At 40.3% G+C, this 16,522-nt stretch overlaps 1 protein-coding gene across 7 annotated transcripts in view; it reads left to right on the forward strand.

The window, feature by feature from the left end:
* Window positions 1–16,522, forward strand: part of col16a1 (collagen, type XVI, alpha 1) — a 116,712-nt gene that overhangs the window by 64,042 nt on the left and 36,148 nt on the right. For 4 of the 7 annotated variants that reach the window (XM_036144974.1, XM_036144978.1, XM_036144976.1 and 1 more), the window contains exons 10-32: window positions 853–888; window positions 978–1,022; window positions 1,201–1,221; window positions 1,411–1,455; window positions 3,390–3,428; window positions 3,534–3,596; window positions 4,490–4,534; window positions 4,639–4,734; window positions 4,821–4,859; window positions 5,724–5,768; window positions 5,891–5,926; window positions 6,029–6,151; window positions 8,880–8,915; window positions 9,344–9,379; window positions 11,564–11,692; window positions 11,832–11,876; window positions 12,231–12,266; window positions 12,355–12,408; window positions 14,359–14,409; window positions 14,490–14,624; window positions 15,269–15,304; window positions 16,015–16,122; window positions 16,362–16,484. In XM_036144974.1, the coding sequence (XP_036000867.1) occupies window positions 853–888; window positions 978–1,022; window positions 1,201–1,221; window positions 1,411–1,455; window positions 3,390–3,428; window positions 3,534–3,596; window positions 4,490–4,534; window positions 4,639–4,734; window positions 4,821–4,859; window positions 5,724–5,768; window positions 5,891–5,926; window positions 6,029–6,151; window positions 8,880–8,915; window positions 9,344–9,379; window positions 11,564–11,692; window positions 11,832–11,876; window positions 12,231–12,266; window positions 12,355–12,408; window positions 14,359–14,409; window positions 14,490–14,624; window positions 15,269–15,304; window positions 16,015–16,122; window positions 16,362–16,484 (1,422 nt within the window). Of the gene's footprint in view, window positions 1–852; window positions 889–977; window positions 1,023–1,200; window positions 1,222–1,410; window positions 1,456–3,389; window positions 3,429–3,533; window positions 3,597–4,439; window positions 4,535–4,638; window positions 4,735–4,820; window positions 4,860–5,723; window positions 5,769–5,890; window positions 5,927–6,028; window positions 6,152–8,879; window positions 8,916–9,343; window positions 9,380–11,563; window positions 11,693–11,831; window positions 11,877–12,230; window positions 12,267–12,354; window positions 12,409–14,358; window positions 14,410–14,489; window positions 14,625–15,268; window positions 15,305–16,014; window positions 16,123–16,361; window positions 16,485–16,522 lie in introns of all 7 variants that reach the window. The other 3 variants (XM_036144977.1, XM_036144979.1, XM_036144975.1) reach the window with 2 other exon arrangements.

Raw genomic sequence — 16,522 nt, forward strand, 5'->3', positions numbered from 1 at the left:
TTGTGTGTAGTACATAAATAGCAATCTGAACCGATTGATGACGATGTTTATTTTTTTGTTATGTTAGATTTAACTGAAATAAACCGATGAGAAAGTACTTAACTTTTTTACGTGTACGCGGATGGATTTAATTATTTGCAATTGCCGCTGAGAACATGGAAAGAGTGGAGTCATCGCTGCAGCTGGTTCAAGCAGTCATTGATAGATCTGTAGCTTGTGGGAGGAAGAGGGGAATAAAGGGAAGCGATAGAATTACACGTTGTTTCTGAGCTGTTGCTCTCTCTCTCGCTCTCTCTCTCTCACTCTCTCACTCTCTCTCTCTCGTCTCAGCAAGCTCAGAGTCACAACTTCAGCATATTGCAAACTTCCTGGTGTGTGAAAGCCAGACTCCCAGAAACACAAGCCGCAGTAATTCAGCTTTAATTACCCGCTTCCGCCAAAAAAAAAAAAAAAAAAAAAAAACGCTTCAGTTATTTATAATTGTTGTCCTTATTTGGTGTGTGCACGTGACTGTGATCATGCTTTGCGCCCTCCTGCAGGAGCAGCTGGTCTGAGCTCTGGGGATCAGACATTCCTATTGATCTCCTGTTCTCATGGGAGGTGTGTGTGTGTGTGTGTGTGTGTGTGTGTGTGTGCGCGTGTGTGTGTGCGTGCGCGCGCCAACTTGCACGCAACCCATCTCTTTTAGCTGCATCGTGGTAGCGACGGAGAGATTTTGAAGTCTAATTTTGTGCAAGAGTGCCACCGTCAGGTGACAGCCGGAACTGCAAGACTTAATCTCTTCACAGAGCCCCTTTAGTGGATATTAAATAAAGCAATATTAATGGATTATTTCTCTGTGTCTGTCTGTAGTGTGCGGGTTGTTTACTCCTGAGTAGGGAGGAAAATGTAAGGATCTCTGATCTTTACCTTGAATTTCTTTCCATGAGACACGGAACCCGAGACGTGCGTTTACAGTGGATTCATGTGTGTTGCAGGTCGTAAACTTTGGCGAGGGGTTAAGTGGAGGAAAAGGTGACCGGGTGAGTATCAAGGATGTCTTGATGTAATGAAAGCCGCAAATTAACGAAACCACGCGATGAGAATTAATGGTGGCAATCTAAGGCTGCACTCAGACCAAGCAGCAACGATGTACTACCTTCTGATTCCGTTGCACGCTCACAAGCAATCATCCCACTTCTCCATCTCTCTGTGTCTCAGGGCAATGGCTGTTCAGGTCCAGTAAGTAAACCATTTGCTGTTTCCTACACTCATACTGTGTGCCTTGTCTCCTTTGTTGCTTGGCAAACAGATCAGTGAGCTTGGATTGGCTTCTTTCTGTTTTTTTTTTGTTTTTTTTTTTCTTTTTTCTCCCATTTTGCCAAAAGTTGTTTATGATAATTTGTGCCAACCAACTGTTTCTAACTCCAGTGCTCAGAAGGACCCAAGGGCCAGAAGGGTGAGAAAGGCGAGCTGGTAAGTGCCAGAGGTCCGGCTACAGGTCACAGCTACATGTCCCAACGCTTTCCAACCCATTTAAACCCTTCTAGCATTTTTTTTTTTTTTTTAGCTTGATTTTTTATGCAGAGCCTCATTTTCAGGCATTCAGCCACAGGATTAATTATGCAGCTGGAACAGTGTTGCTCTTTGTATAGTTGTTTACCACGACTGAGTTATTAACCATGTGCTGCTGTGCAAGAATGGAAATGTGTAGACTTGCTGAGTGAAACTTGGATTCAATGTAGTAGCTGCACCTGACTGACTGATGTGTGTGTCATATAGCTTGCCAAAATATGTGTACTTTCAACTTTACATTTTGCATGTTACAACCACAGAATTTAGTGTCTTTATTTTCTGGGATTTTCTTTCATAGACCAACCTAAAGTATTGCATAGGAAAAAAAAAATTTTTTTTTCTTTTTTTTCTTTTACAAATCAAAGGGTAAGTGGTGTGCAATCAGACTCAGCTCTCTGAGTTAATGCTTTGTTGCATTTAGTTTAAACAATACACTTTGCACACCTAGCACCTAAAATCTGTGCCCATCCTTCTTAGCAAAGGACTGGATGGAGAGCTTTTGTGCACATTCGTTTTCAGGTCGTCCCACAGTTTCTCGCACTGCAAAGAGGGAACTAAAACTTTGATTATGATTATGAAATATGATTATAATGGTCCAGATCAAAGCATATTTATCTATCAGAATGGACCAGTGAAGGTCCGGCCAAAAGTCCTAAGAGGGAAATAAAAGTAAGTGAAATGTTCTTGAAATGACTGTATTTGCCCTTGATTTGAGCAGGTAAATAAGATCATCTGCCAATGGAATTTGTATTTTGACCCCTAAAATAAAATAAACAGATATACAGTACTTAAAATAGATGACGGGCATGAGTTGTTCAAGTGCAAAAATCTTATTCTATTAGCAGATCATTTAAACTTGCCTGCTCAAATCGAGGACAAATGCAATCCTTTCAAGAACATTTTACTAACTTTTATTTCCCTTTTAGGACTTTTGCCTGGACCTTCACTGGGCCATTCTGATAGATAAATATGCTTTGATCTGGACCATTATAATGTAGGCCTGGATGTCGTGTTTAACATTGTTCTCCTGGATAGTGAACCACCTCCAGTCTCATGTCTTTTGCAGTGTCTTCTAGGTTTTCTTCTGAGATTGCATCGTATTTAGCTCCATCCTCCTCCTCCTCATCAAATCCGACCAGCTTCCCTGTCCCTGCTGAACATAGACATCCACACACTACGACGCTGCCACCGTTTTCTCACATCAGTGTTGTAGGGTTTGGGTGCAGAGCACACAGCATTTTGCGGGTCGGCTTAAAAGTACATTTTTGGCCATTTGACCAGAGCAACTTCTTCCGCACATTTTCTGTGTCCCCTACATGACTTCTGTCAAACTGCAAATGGGATTTCCTATTGTTTTTTTCTTTTCAATCAAATCTTCCTTCTTGCCACTCTTCCATACCGGTTAGATCTATACGGTGTGCAAAGTTAATGTCGACATATTCACTTTGTCGCACTTGACTGTATAAAAGGGTGTCAGAGTGATGTGGCGTCAATGAAAAATGCATGGCACCCTTTTCAGGTTTCTAATACTTTTTTTTTGTTTGTTTTGTTTGAAAAATCACAAAATGTATTTCCCTGCTCAATGATGCGCTGCTACCACCTAAAATCTGTGGTTGTAATTTGACGAAATGAGAAAAAAAGTTTGAGGTTTCTCGACTTTTACAAGACACCCCCACCTTTTCCGAAGTCTCGGTGTGTGTAAATGGAGCAATCGCCTCTCGGCGTTAGTCCATGTAGGCGATCGCCATCCTGCAGGTCGTACTGTGTGTACGTTCTGTCTTCCTTTAGAGCCAAGTCATTGATCTTGCCCTTATCTCCGCTCATTGCCTCCACAGGGAACGACTTCCAGCTGGGGTCAGGCAGCCGGGTACAAGGTGAGCAGTTGAAGAAACTTTTGGTGATTAATAATCAAGACATGATCCCTCTAATGATCATCCAATTAGATTCTAACCTCTCACGCCGCCGGTTGCTTTGTCTAGGGAGAAAAAGGTCAGAAGGGGGAGATCGGTCCACAAGGCCTGACAGGAACACCGGGGAGGGATGTAGGTGTTTTGTGCTTGTTTTCTTCAACGTAACTAGGGCAGTCAGACAGTTAGGTATGAATATGTTTTTTTTTTTTTTTTTCCATCGGTACAAACAAAGAGAGTGCATCTCCAAGACATACACAAACAACCCTGTTGTGTGTTTACTTTTATCAGGCCTAAGCGGGTATTTAGTAAGCCCATGTGGTACCACTCTTTAAACTCAGGATCCCATTGATATCTACCCGCTCCTGTTGCGTTAAGTCAACCTTTTTAATGCCTGTTAGATTAGGCTAGAGAAACAAAGCTTGCACAAATCAATGCCGCCTCATTGACTGGGCCGTTTGTCTCTCACACAGGCAGCCGTCTATTCAGGAAGACTTAAACCTTTTAATCTCCCCCCACCCCGTACAGCGCAGCGAGCCTGAAAACTTTTGAGGAACAAATTGCAGCCTGCGCGCGGGCTCTGAGAGATTCCAACAGTTTTTTTTTTTGGCATCGGACGCACTGCCGTTTAGCAGTTTTCCAGGATAAGTGCTTGTTGTAGCCAGATAGATTTGGTGGGGGATACGTTTTTTTTTTTTTTTTATTCATCTCATCCATCTTACATTGTGAATATGAATGTGCTCATTGATGGGTCTTGAATCAGACAGGCAGAAGATATCATATGCAACACTGAAGACGATTCATCTTATACACTTTATGATACAATATCCAGTTCCTCCTGTTGAAAAAAAAAAAGAAAAGTTAAATAAATCCAAATCTAAAGGACTCTTACACATTTCTGTAAAGAAACAAGCTTGGTGTTTCTTTACAGACATGTGAAGGACAGGCACCAGCAGGGCTTGTTTTTATTCCTTTCAGAACACGCGCTGATGATGTCACTTTCCTCTCCGTCTGTCACCATTTCCCAGGGTCGAGCGGGGTCTATCTGTGTAGTCGGCCCCAAGGGACAGAAGGTTTGTCCGCCTTAAGACCGGGACTTTCTGTCATCGGCCTGTCTGTCACATTCGTTCAGCCCAGTTTTGGGCTTGACTGAATCTGTGTCGAACTTGTTTGCCAGGGCAAGCCGGGTACGGTGGGTCCTGAAGGGTTGGCCGGGGAGCCAGGGAAGCCCGGAATTCCAGGTCTGCCAGGAGTCGGGAAACCGGGTCCACCGGTGAGAAACCTTTTTAATGAGAAAGGTTTGGCAAAGAAAAAAAAAAAACCCTTACTGATAATATGAATCATTTCCTTGCCTGACAGGGCCCTCCTGGTGTACCTGGTGATGCTAAAGGTGAAAAGGTAGGCACTTTTTTTATATATGTCTGATACAAATATAGGCATATCGTATTTGCAAATAGTTTTAGCACCCTTTAAATTCAGAACACGGATATGACCAATGTTTGTTTAGTTTCCAGACTGATAGCTGCTAACCACTTTGTTTCTCATCTTTTTCTTGAATTTCTTTAGATCAGAGCCCTATTTGTTCCTTTTTAAGATAAGATAAGATAGTCTTTATTGATCTCACAATGGAGAAATTCACTCGTCACATCGGCTCATACAAGAAGGTGCAGAGTAGGGAAGGTGCATTCAGTTATACACAGTGAATCTTCATATATACAATGGATCAAAAAGAATACCAAAAAATACAAAAAAAAAGAAATAGGAATGGGCATATGATGTCTTATTTACATTCATAGTGGTCTATATATATATAAACATATATATATATATATATATATTATATATATATATATATATATATATATATATATATATATATATATATATATATATATATATATATATATATTTATACTCCTACATACGTACCTACGCATATATATGTGCATATACATTGTATACATTTGTACATACATACATGTATGTAAAAGATGTCAAAAATACATTTTTGACATCTTTTAACGAAACATTTAGTTCATAAAACATAAAACACTCTTGAACATCACGAGTAATCCAATGAGGGTACCCGGTCTCCGCTTATTAAAAAAAAAAAAAAAAAAAAAAAAAAAAAAAAAACATAATCCAATTTTTCCCGATCTGCTGTGGATTCCTGACTTTACTTTGGCTGCCAATTCTAAACTAAACTCATTAACAAATTCAATCGTGTGTTTGTGGTATTCAGTTTCAAGTTTCCATTTACAGGGAGACGTGGGGCCTAAAGGAGAAGACGGATTACCAGGGGATCCAGTGAGAGGCTGCTTTAAACATTGATTGATATTCAGCAATGCATGCACCAGCTTCCAAACAGACTGTACGGTAATTATAAACTGATACATCAGTGTTTGACAGGGATTCTGTTGTTTTCCTAGGGACCAAGAGGCCCAGGAGGTCCAAAGGGAGAGAAGGTTTTTAATACTACATAAGCGCAGCCCTTAATCTTTTTTATCTGCACGTCTCTGGGCACTCTAATGAACATGTTGTGGGTTTAACTTGTGAAAAATCTTCAGGGCGACCCGTGCGAAGTGTGCCCAGTGATGCCCACGGACATCGGCAACACGGTGGCGTTACAGGGGAAGCCCGGCCCTAAAGGAGAGCCCGGATTACCGGGGATAGGAGAGAGGGGACTCCCTGTAAGTGAATCGGTCTGACTGCCACGTAATGTATTCCGCACCTGGCCGAAATGTTCCGTTTTACATTTTTATGATCTGGCTGCATGTTTTATTCGAGCTGTAGATATGGTGTGAGTTGTAGCTGACAATTGAACCCTGAGCGCCCGTGTGATAGCGTATACATTTAATCTTTCTTATCATTCCGGGGAAAAGCACCGCCTTTACTTCCACCTTGGGGTTTGTATTTGCCCCCCCGTAATTCTCGCAGCGCTGCCACAGCTTAAGGGGAGAAGATGTGATGCGCTGTCAAAAGTTTAGCCGCCGATGCAAAGGGGTCTTTGGTTCCGTCTCTCTCTCGTGAGTCGAGATTCTGAATGCTGCCAACTTTTCTTTTTTTTTTTGATTTTTATTTTACTTTTTATAACTCCCACTTACTCCAGCGGGTGAAATAGGGGATGATTTGTGGAGGTGGGGGGATAGAATATAAATCTTTAGCTTTATGAGATTCTCTGTGCAACGATTTCCAATAGCGCCGGCATCAATCTGTCATACCTGGTTAGGGCAAAGAGAGAACAAGGTAGAGCAACCAAAAAAAATTAAAATAGGGAGAGGTGCAGTCTTTCCCACCTTAAAGACTTCTTTCTGGCTTGTTTGTTTTTATGTTACACCTAAATGTTTCAGATCATCCAATAAATTAGAATATCAAACAAGATGACCTGATTGAATGCAAAACACAGTTTTCAAATGATTTATTTCAGTTGAAATAATTGTTTGAGCCATCCTTGCTAAATGAGAAAAAAATCTAAAATAATTGATTAACCACATTTTTGGTTCAATTTCCTCCCCGCACCTGTTTACAGTAGAATTGTTCATATATTTTACCCACAGTAGCACTTGAACATGGTAGATGCCCTCCAGTCCATTTAATTCCTCCAAGCAGCTTACCAGTATAAATGCCCTCTAAGGATGACTCAACTTCAGAGTTTAGCTTTACCGTTTATTGTAATGTAGCAGATAAATAATCACTCCTAGCAACGTGACTTTTTCTAAGCTGTGACAAACCCCTTCCAAGGGGATAGTTTCCTGACTTGATATCCGAAGAAAGAATGTGTCATCATGGAGACATTATCTGTTTTACAGCATGTGTGTGTCTTGAACTGGCAATGTGAAAGCATGCATCTAAAGCACAGGGAGAGCTGTCACATTAAGAACTATACACAGCCTGTATCTAATTTGACATAGCTTTAAGTTTTAGCAAAAAACTTTACACAAATTAAACCAGGGGTGTCAAACATATGGCCCGCGGGCCGGATCCGGCCCGCCCAACAATTTAGTCCGGCCCTGTGGCTAAACGCATTATCATTATAATTTTTATTTTATTTATTTATTTTTTTTCCAGTGTCCTGTCTGGCAATGTGGCAATAAGATGCCACAAAGAGCTCATCAGATTTGACTTTCACAAGTGGACAAGATAAAAGGAAGAGAATGATAAAACGATTATTGAAAAAAACATGTACTTTGTTTAATTGAACATATGCAGTTCCTATATTGTCCACGAGGGGCACTGTGTTTTAATTAGCAGATTAAGCTTCAGGTGTGGAAAAATTCAAATCATTTCTTAATTTTTATCTGTTTGATGTATTTTATCATGCATGACAGTGTTTTTAAGTTCCAAAAAATGTGAATAAATGTTTTTCAACATTGTATAATCACTGTGATCAGTTCTTATGCATAATGCACAAGTAAATGTTTAACTGAGTAAAAGTATTGTTGAAATTGCACATAATTTTCTTAAAAACGCTGAGGTTATTCATAATATATTGTGTAAAAGTGAAATTAACTTAATATAAAAAATCAACAAGTCCACATTTATTAGTTCTATTTAATCTTGCAATGAGTTTACTCGTGTGGCCCTCTTGAGATCAGATTAAGCTGTATGCGGCCCCTCAACCAAAATGAGTTTGACACCCCTGAATTAAACAAACCATTACAGATCCAAGAACGTAAATATAGACTTTCTGAAATCATCAACTGGGCTAAGAGAGCCAATGTCCTGGTTTGAAGAAATTCAGAAAGACATGGTAAACCAAATTGACCTCTGTCAATTTGGAAAGGGTTGCAAAGCAGTATCTAGGGCTTTGGGACTCCATCTGGACACAAGTGAAAGCCGCAATACACAACGGGAGAAAACATGGAGCTGTGCTGAACCTTCCCAGCAAGGACAGGCCTGCCAAAATTACTTTTTTACTACAGCGCATCAACTAATTATCCAGGAGGTCATGAAAGAACCAAGCACTGGCCTCACCTCAAATAGAGGTAGATACAATAATAAGACAGAGACTATGCAAGAAAAAGCGCATATGAGATAGTCCCAAGGCAACAAACCCATGTGGTACAAGAGAGAGGAAAAAAGGCTGGTCTCATTTATCTTGATGGTCCCTCAGAATTTAAAATACATTTCGTTGGCCATCAGTTTAAATTCAAGTGCACTTACATTTTGAAAGAATCACCAAAAAAAAACTGTCTTGTATTTATTCAGGTTATTTCAGAGCAAAATGAAAATGTGTTTAATTATCTGAAACATTTAATATGACAAAAGGTAAAAACGGAAGAAATCTGTGAAGAGGTGCAAACCTTTTGATATTAAGATTAAGATTGCCTTAAAAGACGGCCTCCCTTCTAATAACATCCCAACATCTGATCATCTCTTTTACATCTTTTTTTCCCCCTTTCCCCCCCCTCTCTTTAGGGTGTTGAGGGTGCAGTTGGCAAAGCAGGACAGAAGGTATGGAGTTTCCTACTTATTCATTTGAATTTGTAGTTAATTCATATTCCGCTCAAGTGTGACCTATACACTCTCATCTGCATTCCTCAGATATGCTAACATCAGCACTGTATAAAAAACTCTCTTTTTCCCAGAGCAGATGCAAGCAAAAGTAGCTGAACCAAACTGCACAAATGCAAAAAAGTCCACTCAAACTCCAACATTAGGGAACCTCATATGTCATGTAGGTCTGCAACCATGAAAAGCCCGTCAGCTTGAGTCCACACTGCACCCACACTTACACTTCACTGATATATGCTGACATCTGCTTAATTGCAGTGACCAGAATGCTTCCAACACTCTGACGCGGGATCTACAACCCAAACGGGCTTGGCAGGAGGAGCTGGGATTAATTTGGATGTCTGTGCTTTTTTTCTGTGTTTTGGCAGGGAGAACCAGGATCAGATGGCGCCAAAGGGGAAAAGGTTAGCGTGCTGTCATTCTGAAGCTTGAAGTTAAATGATGTCTGCTTTAGGGGGCTACTTAATTCTGTCGTCAGCCAGATATGGTTTTGCTAATTACTTAGCAAAGCCTCGTAATAATTCCTAGTGAAAGACTCTTCAAGGCTAACCAAAAGAAGTCTAATTCTCTTAAATTCCTTTTATTCTTATTTTTTTGCATTGCATGGGATTGTTTTAGAACGGTATTATACAGTGCCTTGCAGTGTAGTGACAGAATGTGCTCTTTTTTACATTTTGTCACACTACAATCATGATCATCAATGTGTATAATTGGGATATATTACTATCACACAACAACTAAAAGTAGCACATGATTATATATTTTAAGGATAAGGATATATGATTTAATTTTGCAAATAAAGACCTGAAACGTCTGCCCTAAGGCACAATGAATTCAGTTCAATCAGTTGCCTTCAGAAGCCTCCAAGAGGCCCACGGTAACTCTGGAGGAGCAGCAGAGATCCACAGCTCAAGTGAGAGAATCCGTTAACAGGACCCTACAATTCTGGCATTTATGGAAAAGTCTCAAGAAAAAAAGCCATTGTTGACAAGCCATATGGAGAGCAAGGAAGTGCTCTGGTTAGATAAGACCACAATTTACTTTGTTGGCCTACAAGCAAACATGCTGTGTGCAGAAGAAAACAAGTGCTGCTCATTATCCTAAAAACATTCTCCCCACTGTGACGTGTGGTGGGGATGACAGCACGGACCGCAGAGCACATTTAAAATCGGTCGGGCCCATCAGGCAATACTCCCATTACCGCCACCTACCACACACCCGCACACATAAAACACCATCAAACGGAGTGCATCACCTGATACAATCATTTTTAGACACCAGACCGTATTGCTTCCTCATAGGCTGCGTTCTCTGAGCCACAGATGTTACCCACTTGGCTACTGAATATTTAGTTTTCTTTTGTTCTGACTTTCAAGCACACACGTCCCGGGTTTCTCTCCACTTGCGATCGTTATGTTACAGGTAACAAAATAGGTTATTAACAGAATAAAACTAGTTTGAAAAGAAATGTCAAACTCATCCCTGCTCTAAATATTCCTGAAAAAGGCTCTCTGTCTGTCATCATGCTGGATGAAGTCCCCTGCTCTCCTGAAAACATCTGCTGTGGTCAAAACATCCATATGTGCTTTGTTAGCGTTAAAGTTTAACCAAAAACTGGAATGCTGTAAAATAAGATTTTTATTTTTTTTTTGTTCTTATTTTTAGGGGGGGTCAAAATACAAGTGAAAGTTAAAGGAACTGCAGCAGGTCTCGCCTCACCCTTGCTGATCTGTGAATCCGTGAAATTAGCCAATAGTTTCTTTGCTAGAATAATTTATCCATCATTAGATAATGATGCTGCTGATGCCATAGCATACTGCACATTTTAAACAAAAAAGATCCATTGAAGAGTTAAATATTGTTTATTACATAATATGGATTTATTTACATGTTGGAGGATCAAAAAGAAGTAGGGCCACAGCCCTACTGGTGCCACAGTCCCTGGTTGCCAGCGTTGTGCTATGTTGATGCGTTTCTTCAGCATGGACGAGGAATGTTTTCAAAGTTGGGGACGTATGAAGATAAAAACAGAGCAATACTGGAAGATATCATGTTAGACTATGCAAAAGACACCGTTTCCAGCAGGACAATGGCAATAGAGAGAGAGCCAAAGCAACAAATGAATTAGATTATTGCACATTCACGCGTTACATTGGCCCAGTTAAAACTCACACCTAAACCTGGGAAAAGATGTGTTTTTTTTTTTTAAAGAAGCTATCCATCTAATCCATCTCATTTTTCCAGGAAAGAAATTCATTGAGATCATTAATCTCTTTTATAAGGACCTCATGGCTAAGATGAACTGATGGAAGCCTACCCAAAAAAGTCACATGTAATAAGTCTATAGCAGCAAAAATACAAACACCAGTACAACCTTTAGATTTGTTTTCATAAACATATTGAAAACCATTTTTTTTAATCTCCATTCACTTTCTGACGGTCCATCACATAAAATCCCCCCAAAACACACACACACGTTTGTGGTTGTAACGTGACAAAATGTGAAAAGCTCTGACGGGTATGAACGCTTATGCAGGTCACAGTGCAAGATATTAGCTTTAAGATAACGTGTGCTCTCTGCGCTGCAGGGGGAATCATGTTCCGCGTGCCCCACCCTTGGAGAACTACTACCAAATCTCCTCCCTGGTGGCTCACCCCAAACTCTGCAGCAGAAGGGAGAGAAGGGGGAACCTGGGATTGGACAGAAAGGAGATAAAGTAAGTCTGTTTGTCTTTCATCTAACAGAAAATTATTTTCTTTTTTTTTTTACTAAAAGTGAAAGAGTCCTATAATTTTCTATGCATGTATAAGCCTCATTAAAGTAATATATTTTTGTCCACGTTTTTTATTTCCCAGGGGGAGCCAGGAAACATGGGTCCACCTGGCCTTGCAGGAGAGAAGGTACGTAACATGATAAAAGACACAGTACAGTACAGCAGAGATGTAAATTGTAGAACAGCAGCCCACTTAGTCGGTTTTGGAGCAGGGCTCTTAATCGACTGCATCAGGAAGATAATCACAGCGGTGGGCTAATTTTAAGGCCTCAAACTGTCTCCCACGGGGATTTTTCCTCAGCAGGAAACTTATTAGCAAAAAGCCAAGGTACTCAAAAAAAAAAAACGATATCATCTGACGTAGCTGCCCATAGGGTGCAACTTAACTCTGAGGGGTGAATTACCAATTTTAAAAAGCAATCCATTTTTATCAAAATGGGGGGGAGGAATTTCACTGATCTTTTCACTCATCTGTCTGCAGGGTAATGCGGGCAGCGCGGGAGCCGACGGAAGGCCGGTGAGTTCAGCTCGAGTCCTTTGAGTCTGAATTTTGCCGACTCTCAACCCCGGTGATGTAATGACGCGAAATGTGCCCAAACACGCAGGGGAAACCTGGACCGAGGGGGACCGGCGGGAAGGATGGACAGAAAGGTGCAAAGGTAGGGGAGATGAAACCGTGCCGACATTTGTTACCAAAAAAAAAAAAAAAAAAAAAAAAAAGACCTTTTATTTAATTACGTTTTGCACTGTTATGTCGTAACAGAGAAGATGGATGGTTAAAATAATCCCTGCTTAGGCTTTATATCTGTGAACATAAACAACACTGCCTTCTGGTGGCTCCACACAAGCCGATGGAAGCATTCTTGAACAGAACTTCCTTTTACATATAATTAGAAAGTTTGCTCACGATTCACTCGACGGTTATCCGAAAGCGTAGCTGCTGTGAAGTGGGTGTTGGAGGCCCTCCAGCGTCTTTGTGCGCTTCTTCCTCTGTATTCTCAGAGTACCAAAGGTCCAGTGCTCTTCTCTCTCACTCTCTCTCTCTCTCTCTCTGCTTTTCCAATGCTTTCCTGTTGCTCTGAGACACTTTTGCTAAAAATAGCTTAAATACGCAGTTTAGTTTAAAAACTATGCGGTAAGCAGAAACACATTCCTCGCCACTAGCTGAACACAGATCATTTTTAAGCCCTGACTGTTGAAAGCTCGTCCTCGCATTTTCCAAAGTAGTTCTGTTTCATTATTTTTGATAATAATTCGACGGAGTCGTCGGCTATAGCGCGTGAGACGTTGTGGTACTTGAGGGAACGTTTTTTTGCACTTCTACCACTACGTCTTGGCACGGTGCCGTTTTTGGATGTCCCAGAAACGAAGATGTGACAGAATCGTGTTGACAACTGATAATAATAAAAAAAAATAACAAAGTGTGCTTTTTCTTGCCATAATTGATGGAACCCTGAATAGTGCTGTTCATCAGAGGATCCTGAAGGAGAGAGTGTCCAGCCATCAGTTTGTGGAAAATATTTTGACAGCCCCAGTCAAAGTATGGACTTTAATCCAGGATGTTTTGGCATGACCTTAAAGAGGCCCTCCATGCTAAATTTAAAACAATTCTGAAAAGAAACGTGGTCCAGAAACGATTCATTGGCAGTTTATCACAAATGTCTAACAGCAGACAATGCTTCTATTCTAAGGATTGGGGGGCCAGCCATGTGTCGACATATGACCAAGTTTGTTTGGATAGCTTTTTGTTCCTTCATTAAATGGAATCGTGTTCCTTTTCATTTGCAAACTGCACTTCAGGTTTTCTCTGGTCATCGTTGTCTGATTTTTTAAAATGTATTTATGTTGTTTTGATTGGAAAAACAAATAAATTAAGGGAAAAGCACCTTTCATGGTACTGTAGTTTGATGCACGTTTAAAAAAAAAAAAAATTAAATAGAAGTTAGGGCATATGTTTCGATGCATAAATCAAGAGATTATTGTAATTCCCGCATTGTTTTGTTGTTGGATATAAAAGTACTACCTCTCACAGGCTTTTCACCTTTTTTCTCTTGTTGATGTGTGGTAGTCCTTGTAAAAAAAAAAGAAAAAAATAACTTTCTGAGTCATTGAAAGGATTTAAATTAATAGCAACAAGATGGGACTTTTAAGCTGTTTGCACGCTCTTTTCCTTTCTCCTTGATATAATTTGATGACATACCATGCAGGATTCAATAGGTTTTTATGTTCATCAGCTCATCTTGCTGGTCGCCGTATGGACGCAGCTATAAGCTTTTATTCTTACTCTACAGCTGCGAGGCCTTGAACATGAGCAATGCCTTGCTCCACTTTTTAGAAACAATTTCAATGCGAAATCAGTAAGGCACTTCAAATATGAGTCCATGTTGAGTCTTCAAACATATTCCAAGGTCTTCCACTTTGGAAACAAACAAACTGTGAGATTTGATGGTTCCTGGTTTAATTCATGCACACATCCACTTATATTGCCTGTCAGAATCCATTTGTTTGCATGTGCACATTTTCTGATAGCTTGACTTAATAGTAATTTTAAAAGGAATGCAATGTAATAATCTGTAATAACACGATGGCCCCTTCCGATCTTTCACCAGGGAGAACAGGGGCAGCCTGGCGTTGGAGAACCTGGCCAAAAGGGTGAGAGGGTAAGTGAGTGTGATTGTGTCAGTAAGTCCTTAAGCCTGATTGCTATGCAGACTAGTTTCAACTCTTTGTTCATCCCTAGGGCGACTGTGGTGTGTGCCAACCGTCAGAAGTTGGTAGCAGCCCAGCTGGCCTCAAAATGCCTGAAGGAAGAAAAGGTGAACCTGGCCCTCCAGGTCCCCCTGGACCTCCAGGTCTTGGAGCTGAAGGCAAACAGGTACGTTGGTGCTCCAGGAAATAGAAATATCTGTTACAAAAAAATATAAATAATGTAAATAAGATGGATTAATACCATCATTATCTTATCGTGAGCCATGTTCATTCAGCGTCGCTTTAGTTTTATTGCACGTTGCTGCTTAATTCCTCATTAAAGAAAGAAAACCATGCAGCCTGCTTAAAGAGTACATGGATTAGGTCCCTTACAAGCCAACATAAGCGCAAAAAAAAAAAAAATCAGTTCAGCGTGTATAACATGACATTCATTACTGGCATCCCAATTAGCATTTTTACAAATTCCGAAAGACCAGAGCTGATTCTTGGTGCTTTGTTCCGCTACGGACTAAAACCGATTACCCACCATCTGGATGAGTGAAAAGTTTACGACGCTGGAAAGATTTCAACCCAGGGGCAAATCCACCCATAATGCTTATTGTACTAACAGAATATGTGTCGACTCTCATAATACCATGGAGTAGTAGCTAAACATATTAAATCTCTCTCGGCTTCTCAAGCATATTCAGATTACACGCTGTGTGCCTCTGTCCTTAGCTTTGTGTCAACAGCTTTTATTCCGTCTTAACAGACAGACATTTTTTTCTCTGCACTTGCAGTCGAATGAATGCCCGTCTTTACTTTTAACAGGGACCATCAGGCTTGGCTGGGTCTAAGGGAGAAAAGGTAAGATTTCTACTTCCTCACTAAAGGGCAAAAAACAAAAATAAAATAAAATATATCACACATGGTGTAAAAACACATGCACTCCTGCTGCAACCTCACCAAGAAAGCTCACACATAATCAAGCCTTTGGGGAACCGTGTCAAGTCTGTCAAATAACTTGTGTGTCCACACACCTAAAAAAAATACTTTTTAAATAAGGCATGTAAACACCCAAGAAAGAGACATTAATCATTTATCTCAAATGGCTAAGACCAGCACAACGATCCGTCCAGAAGGTACTGTTTTAATAATTCTGGCAGCAGAGGTACACATACTCTAGCTTCTGCTTTGTATTATACCTCCAGACTTGTTTAGAATATATATTTTTTTATTATCCTAACTAAAAATCTAAGAAACAAATCTGCCAAAAACCTAAGCCAGCACACCTTAAATTTCCTTAGAACTCCTACAATGGAGTCACTCAATTTCAACTTCAAAGTGGAGCCAGACAGTTGTTGAAATAATGAGGCTGGGACCACTTTCATTATTTGAGAGAGAAATAAATAAATCAGGAGTTTTTTTCTCTTTAAATTTATAACTAAGCTTTATCCTGTCAGCTCTACTGTTTTGGAACAGACAAAAAAAAAAAAAAAAAACAGGGCTCCTATCGAAGATAGCAGAGGCTACAGTTTCTGTTTGTGCTTTGAGTCTTATATGTTGTGTTTTACAAGGGCGAGCAAGGCGAACAAGGAGAAAAAGGACTGAACGGTGCCCCTGGAGTCCCGGGCCTGCCTGGAGAGTCCGGTCGGGATGGATTAATGGGCTTGAAGGGAGAAAAGGTGAAGTTGAAGCTACCAGAACCTTTCAGTTCAAGTTGCAGCAGCTTGATTTGCCTCTTTCCATGCTTTATTAAGCAATATTAGTTTAAGATGTAGAATCCATCTGCTTCTTATAATCACTTATAAACACTCTATTCCAATTGGGATGTTTTGTATTAGTGTTTTGTAGTAGTTGTACATATTTTGTATTTGTATTTATTTTTGTATATATTATTTATTTCTATATTTTTTTTTGCCAGGGGGATGCATGCACTAGCTGTTCCTCTGCTGGCACTGTGGTGGGTGATGGTGCGGTTATGCCAGGCCCCAAAGGAGAAAAAGGGGATCCTGGGCCCCAAGGAGCAGGGAAACCTGGCAAAGCTGTGAGCTGGAGTTTAGTTTAATTTTAGCTCTGTAATAT

Source organism: Fundulus heteroclitus, chromosome 13, assembly GCF_011125445.2.
Source record: "Fundulus heteroclitus isolate FHET01 chromosome 13, MU-UCD_Fhet_4.1, whole genome shotgun sequence".
Classification (NCBI taxonomy): domain Eukaryota; kingdom Metazoa; phylum Chordata; class Actinopteri; order Cyprinodontiformes; family Fundulidae; genus Fundulus; species Fundulus heteroclitus.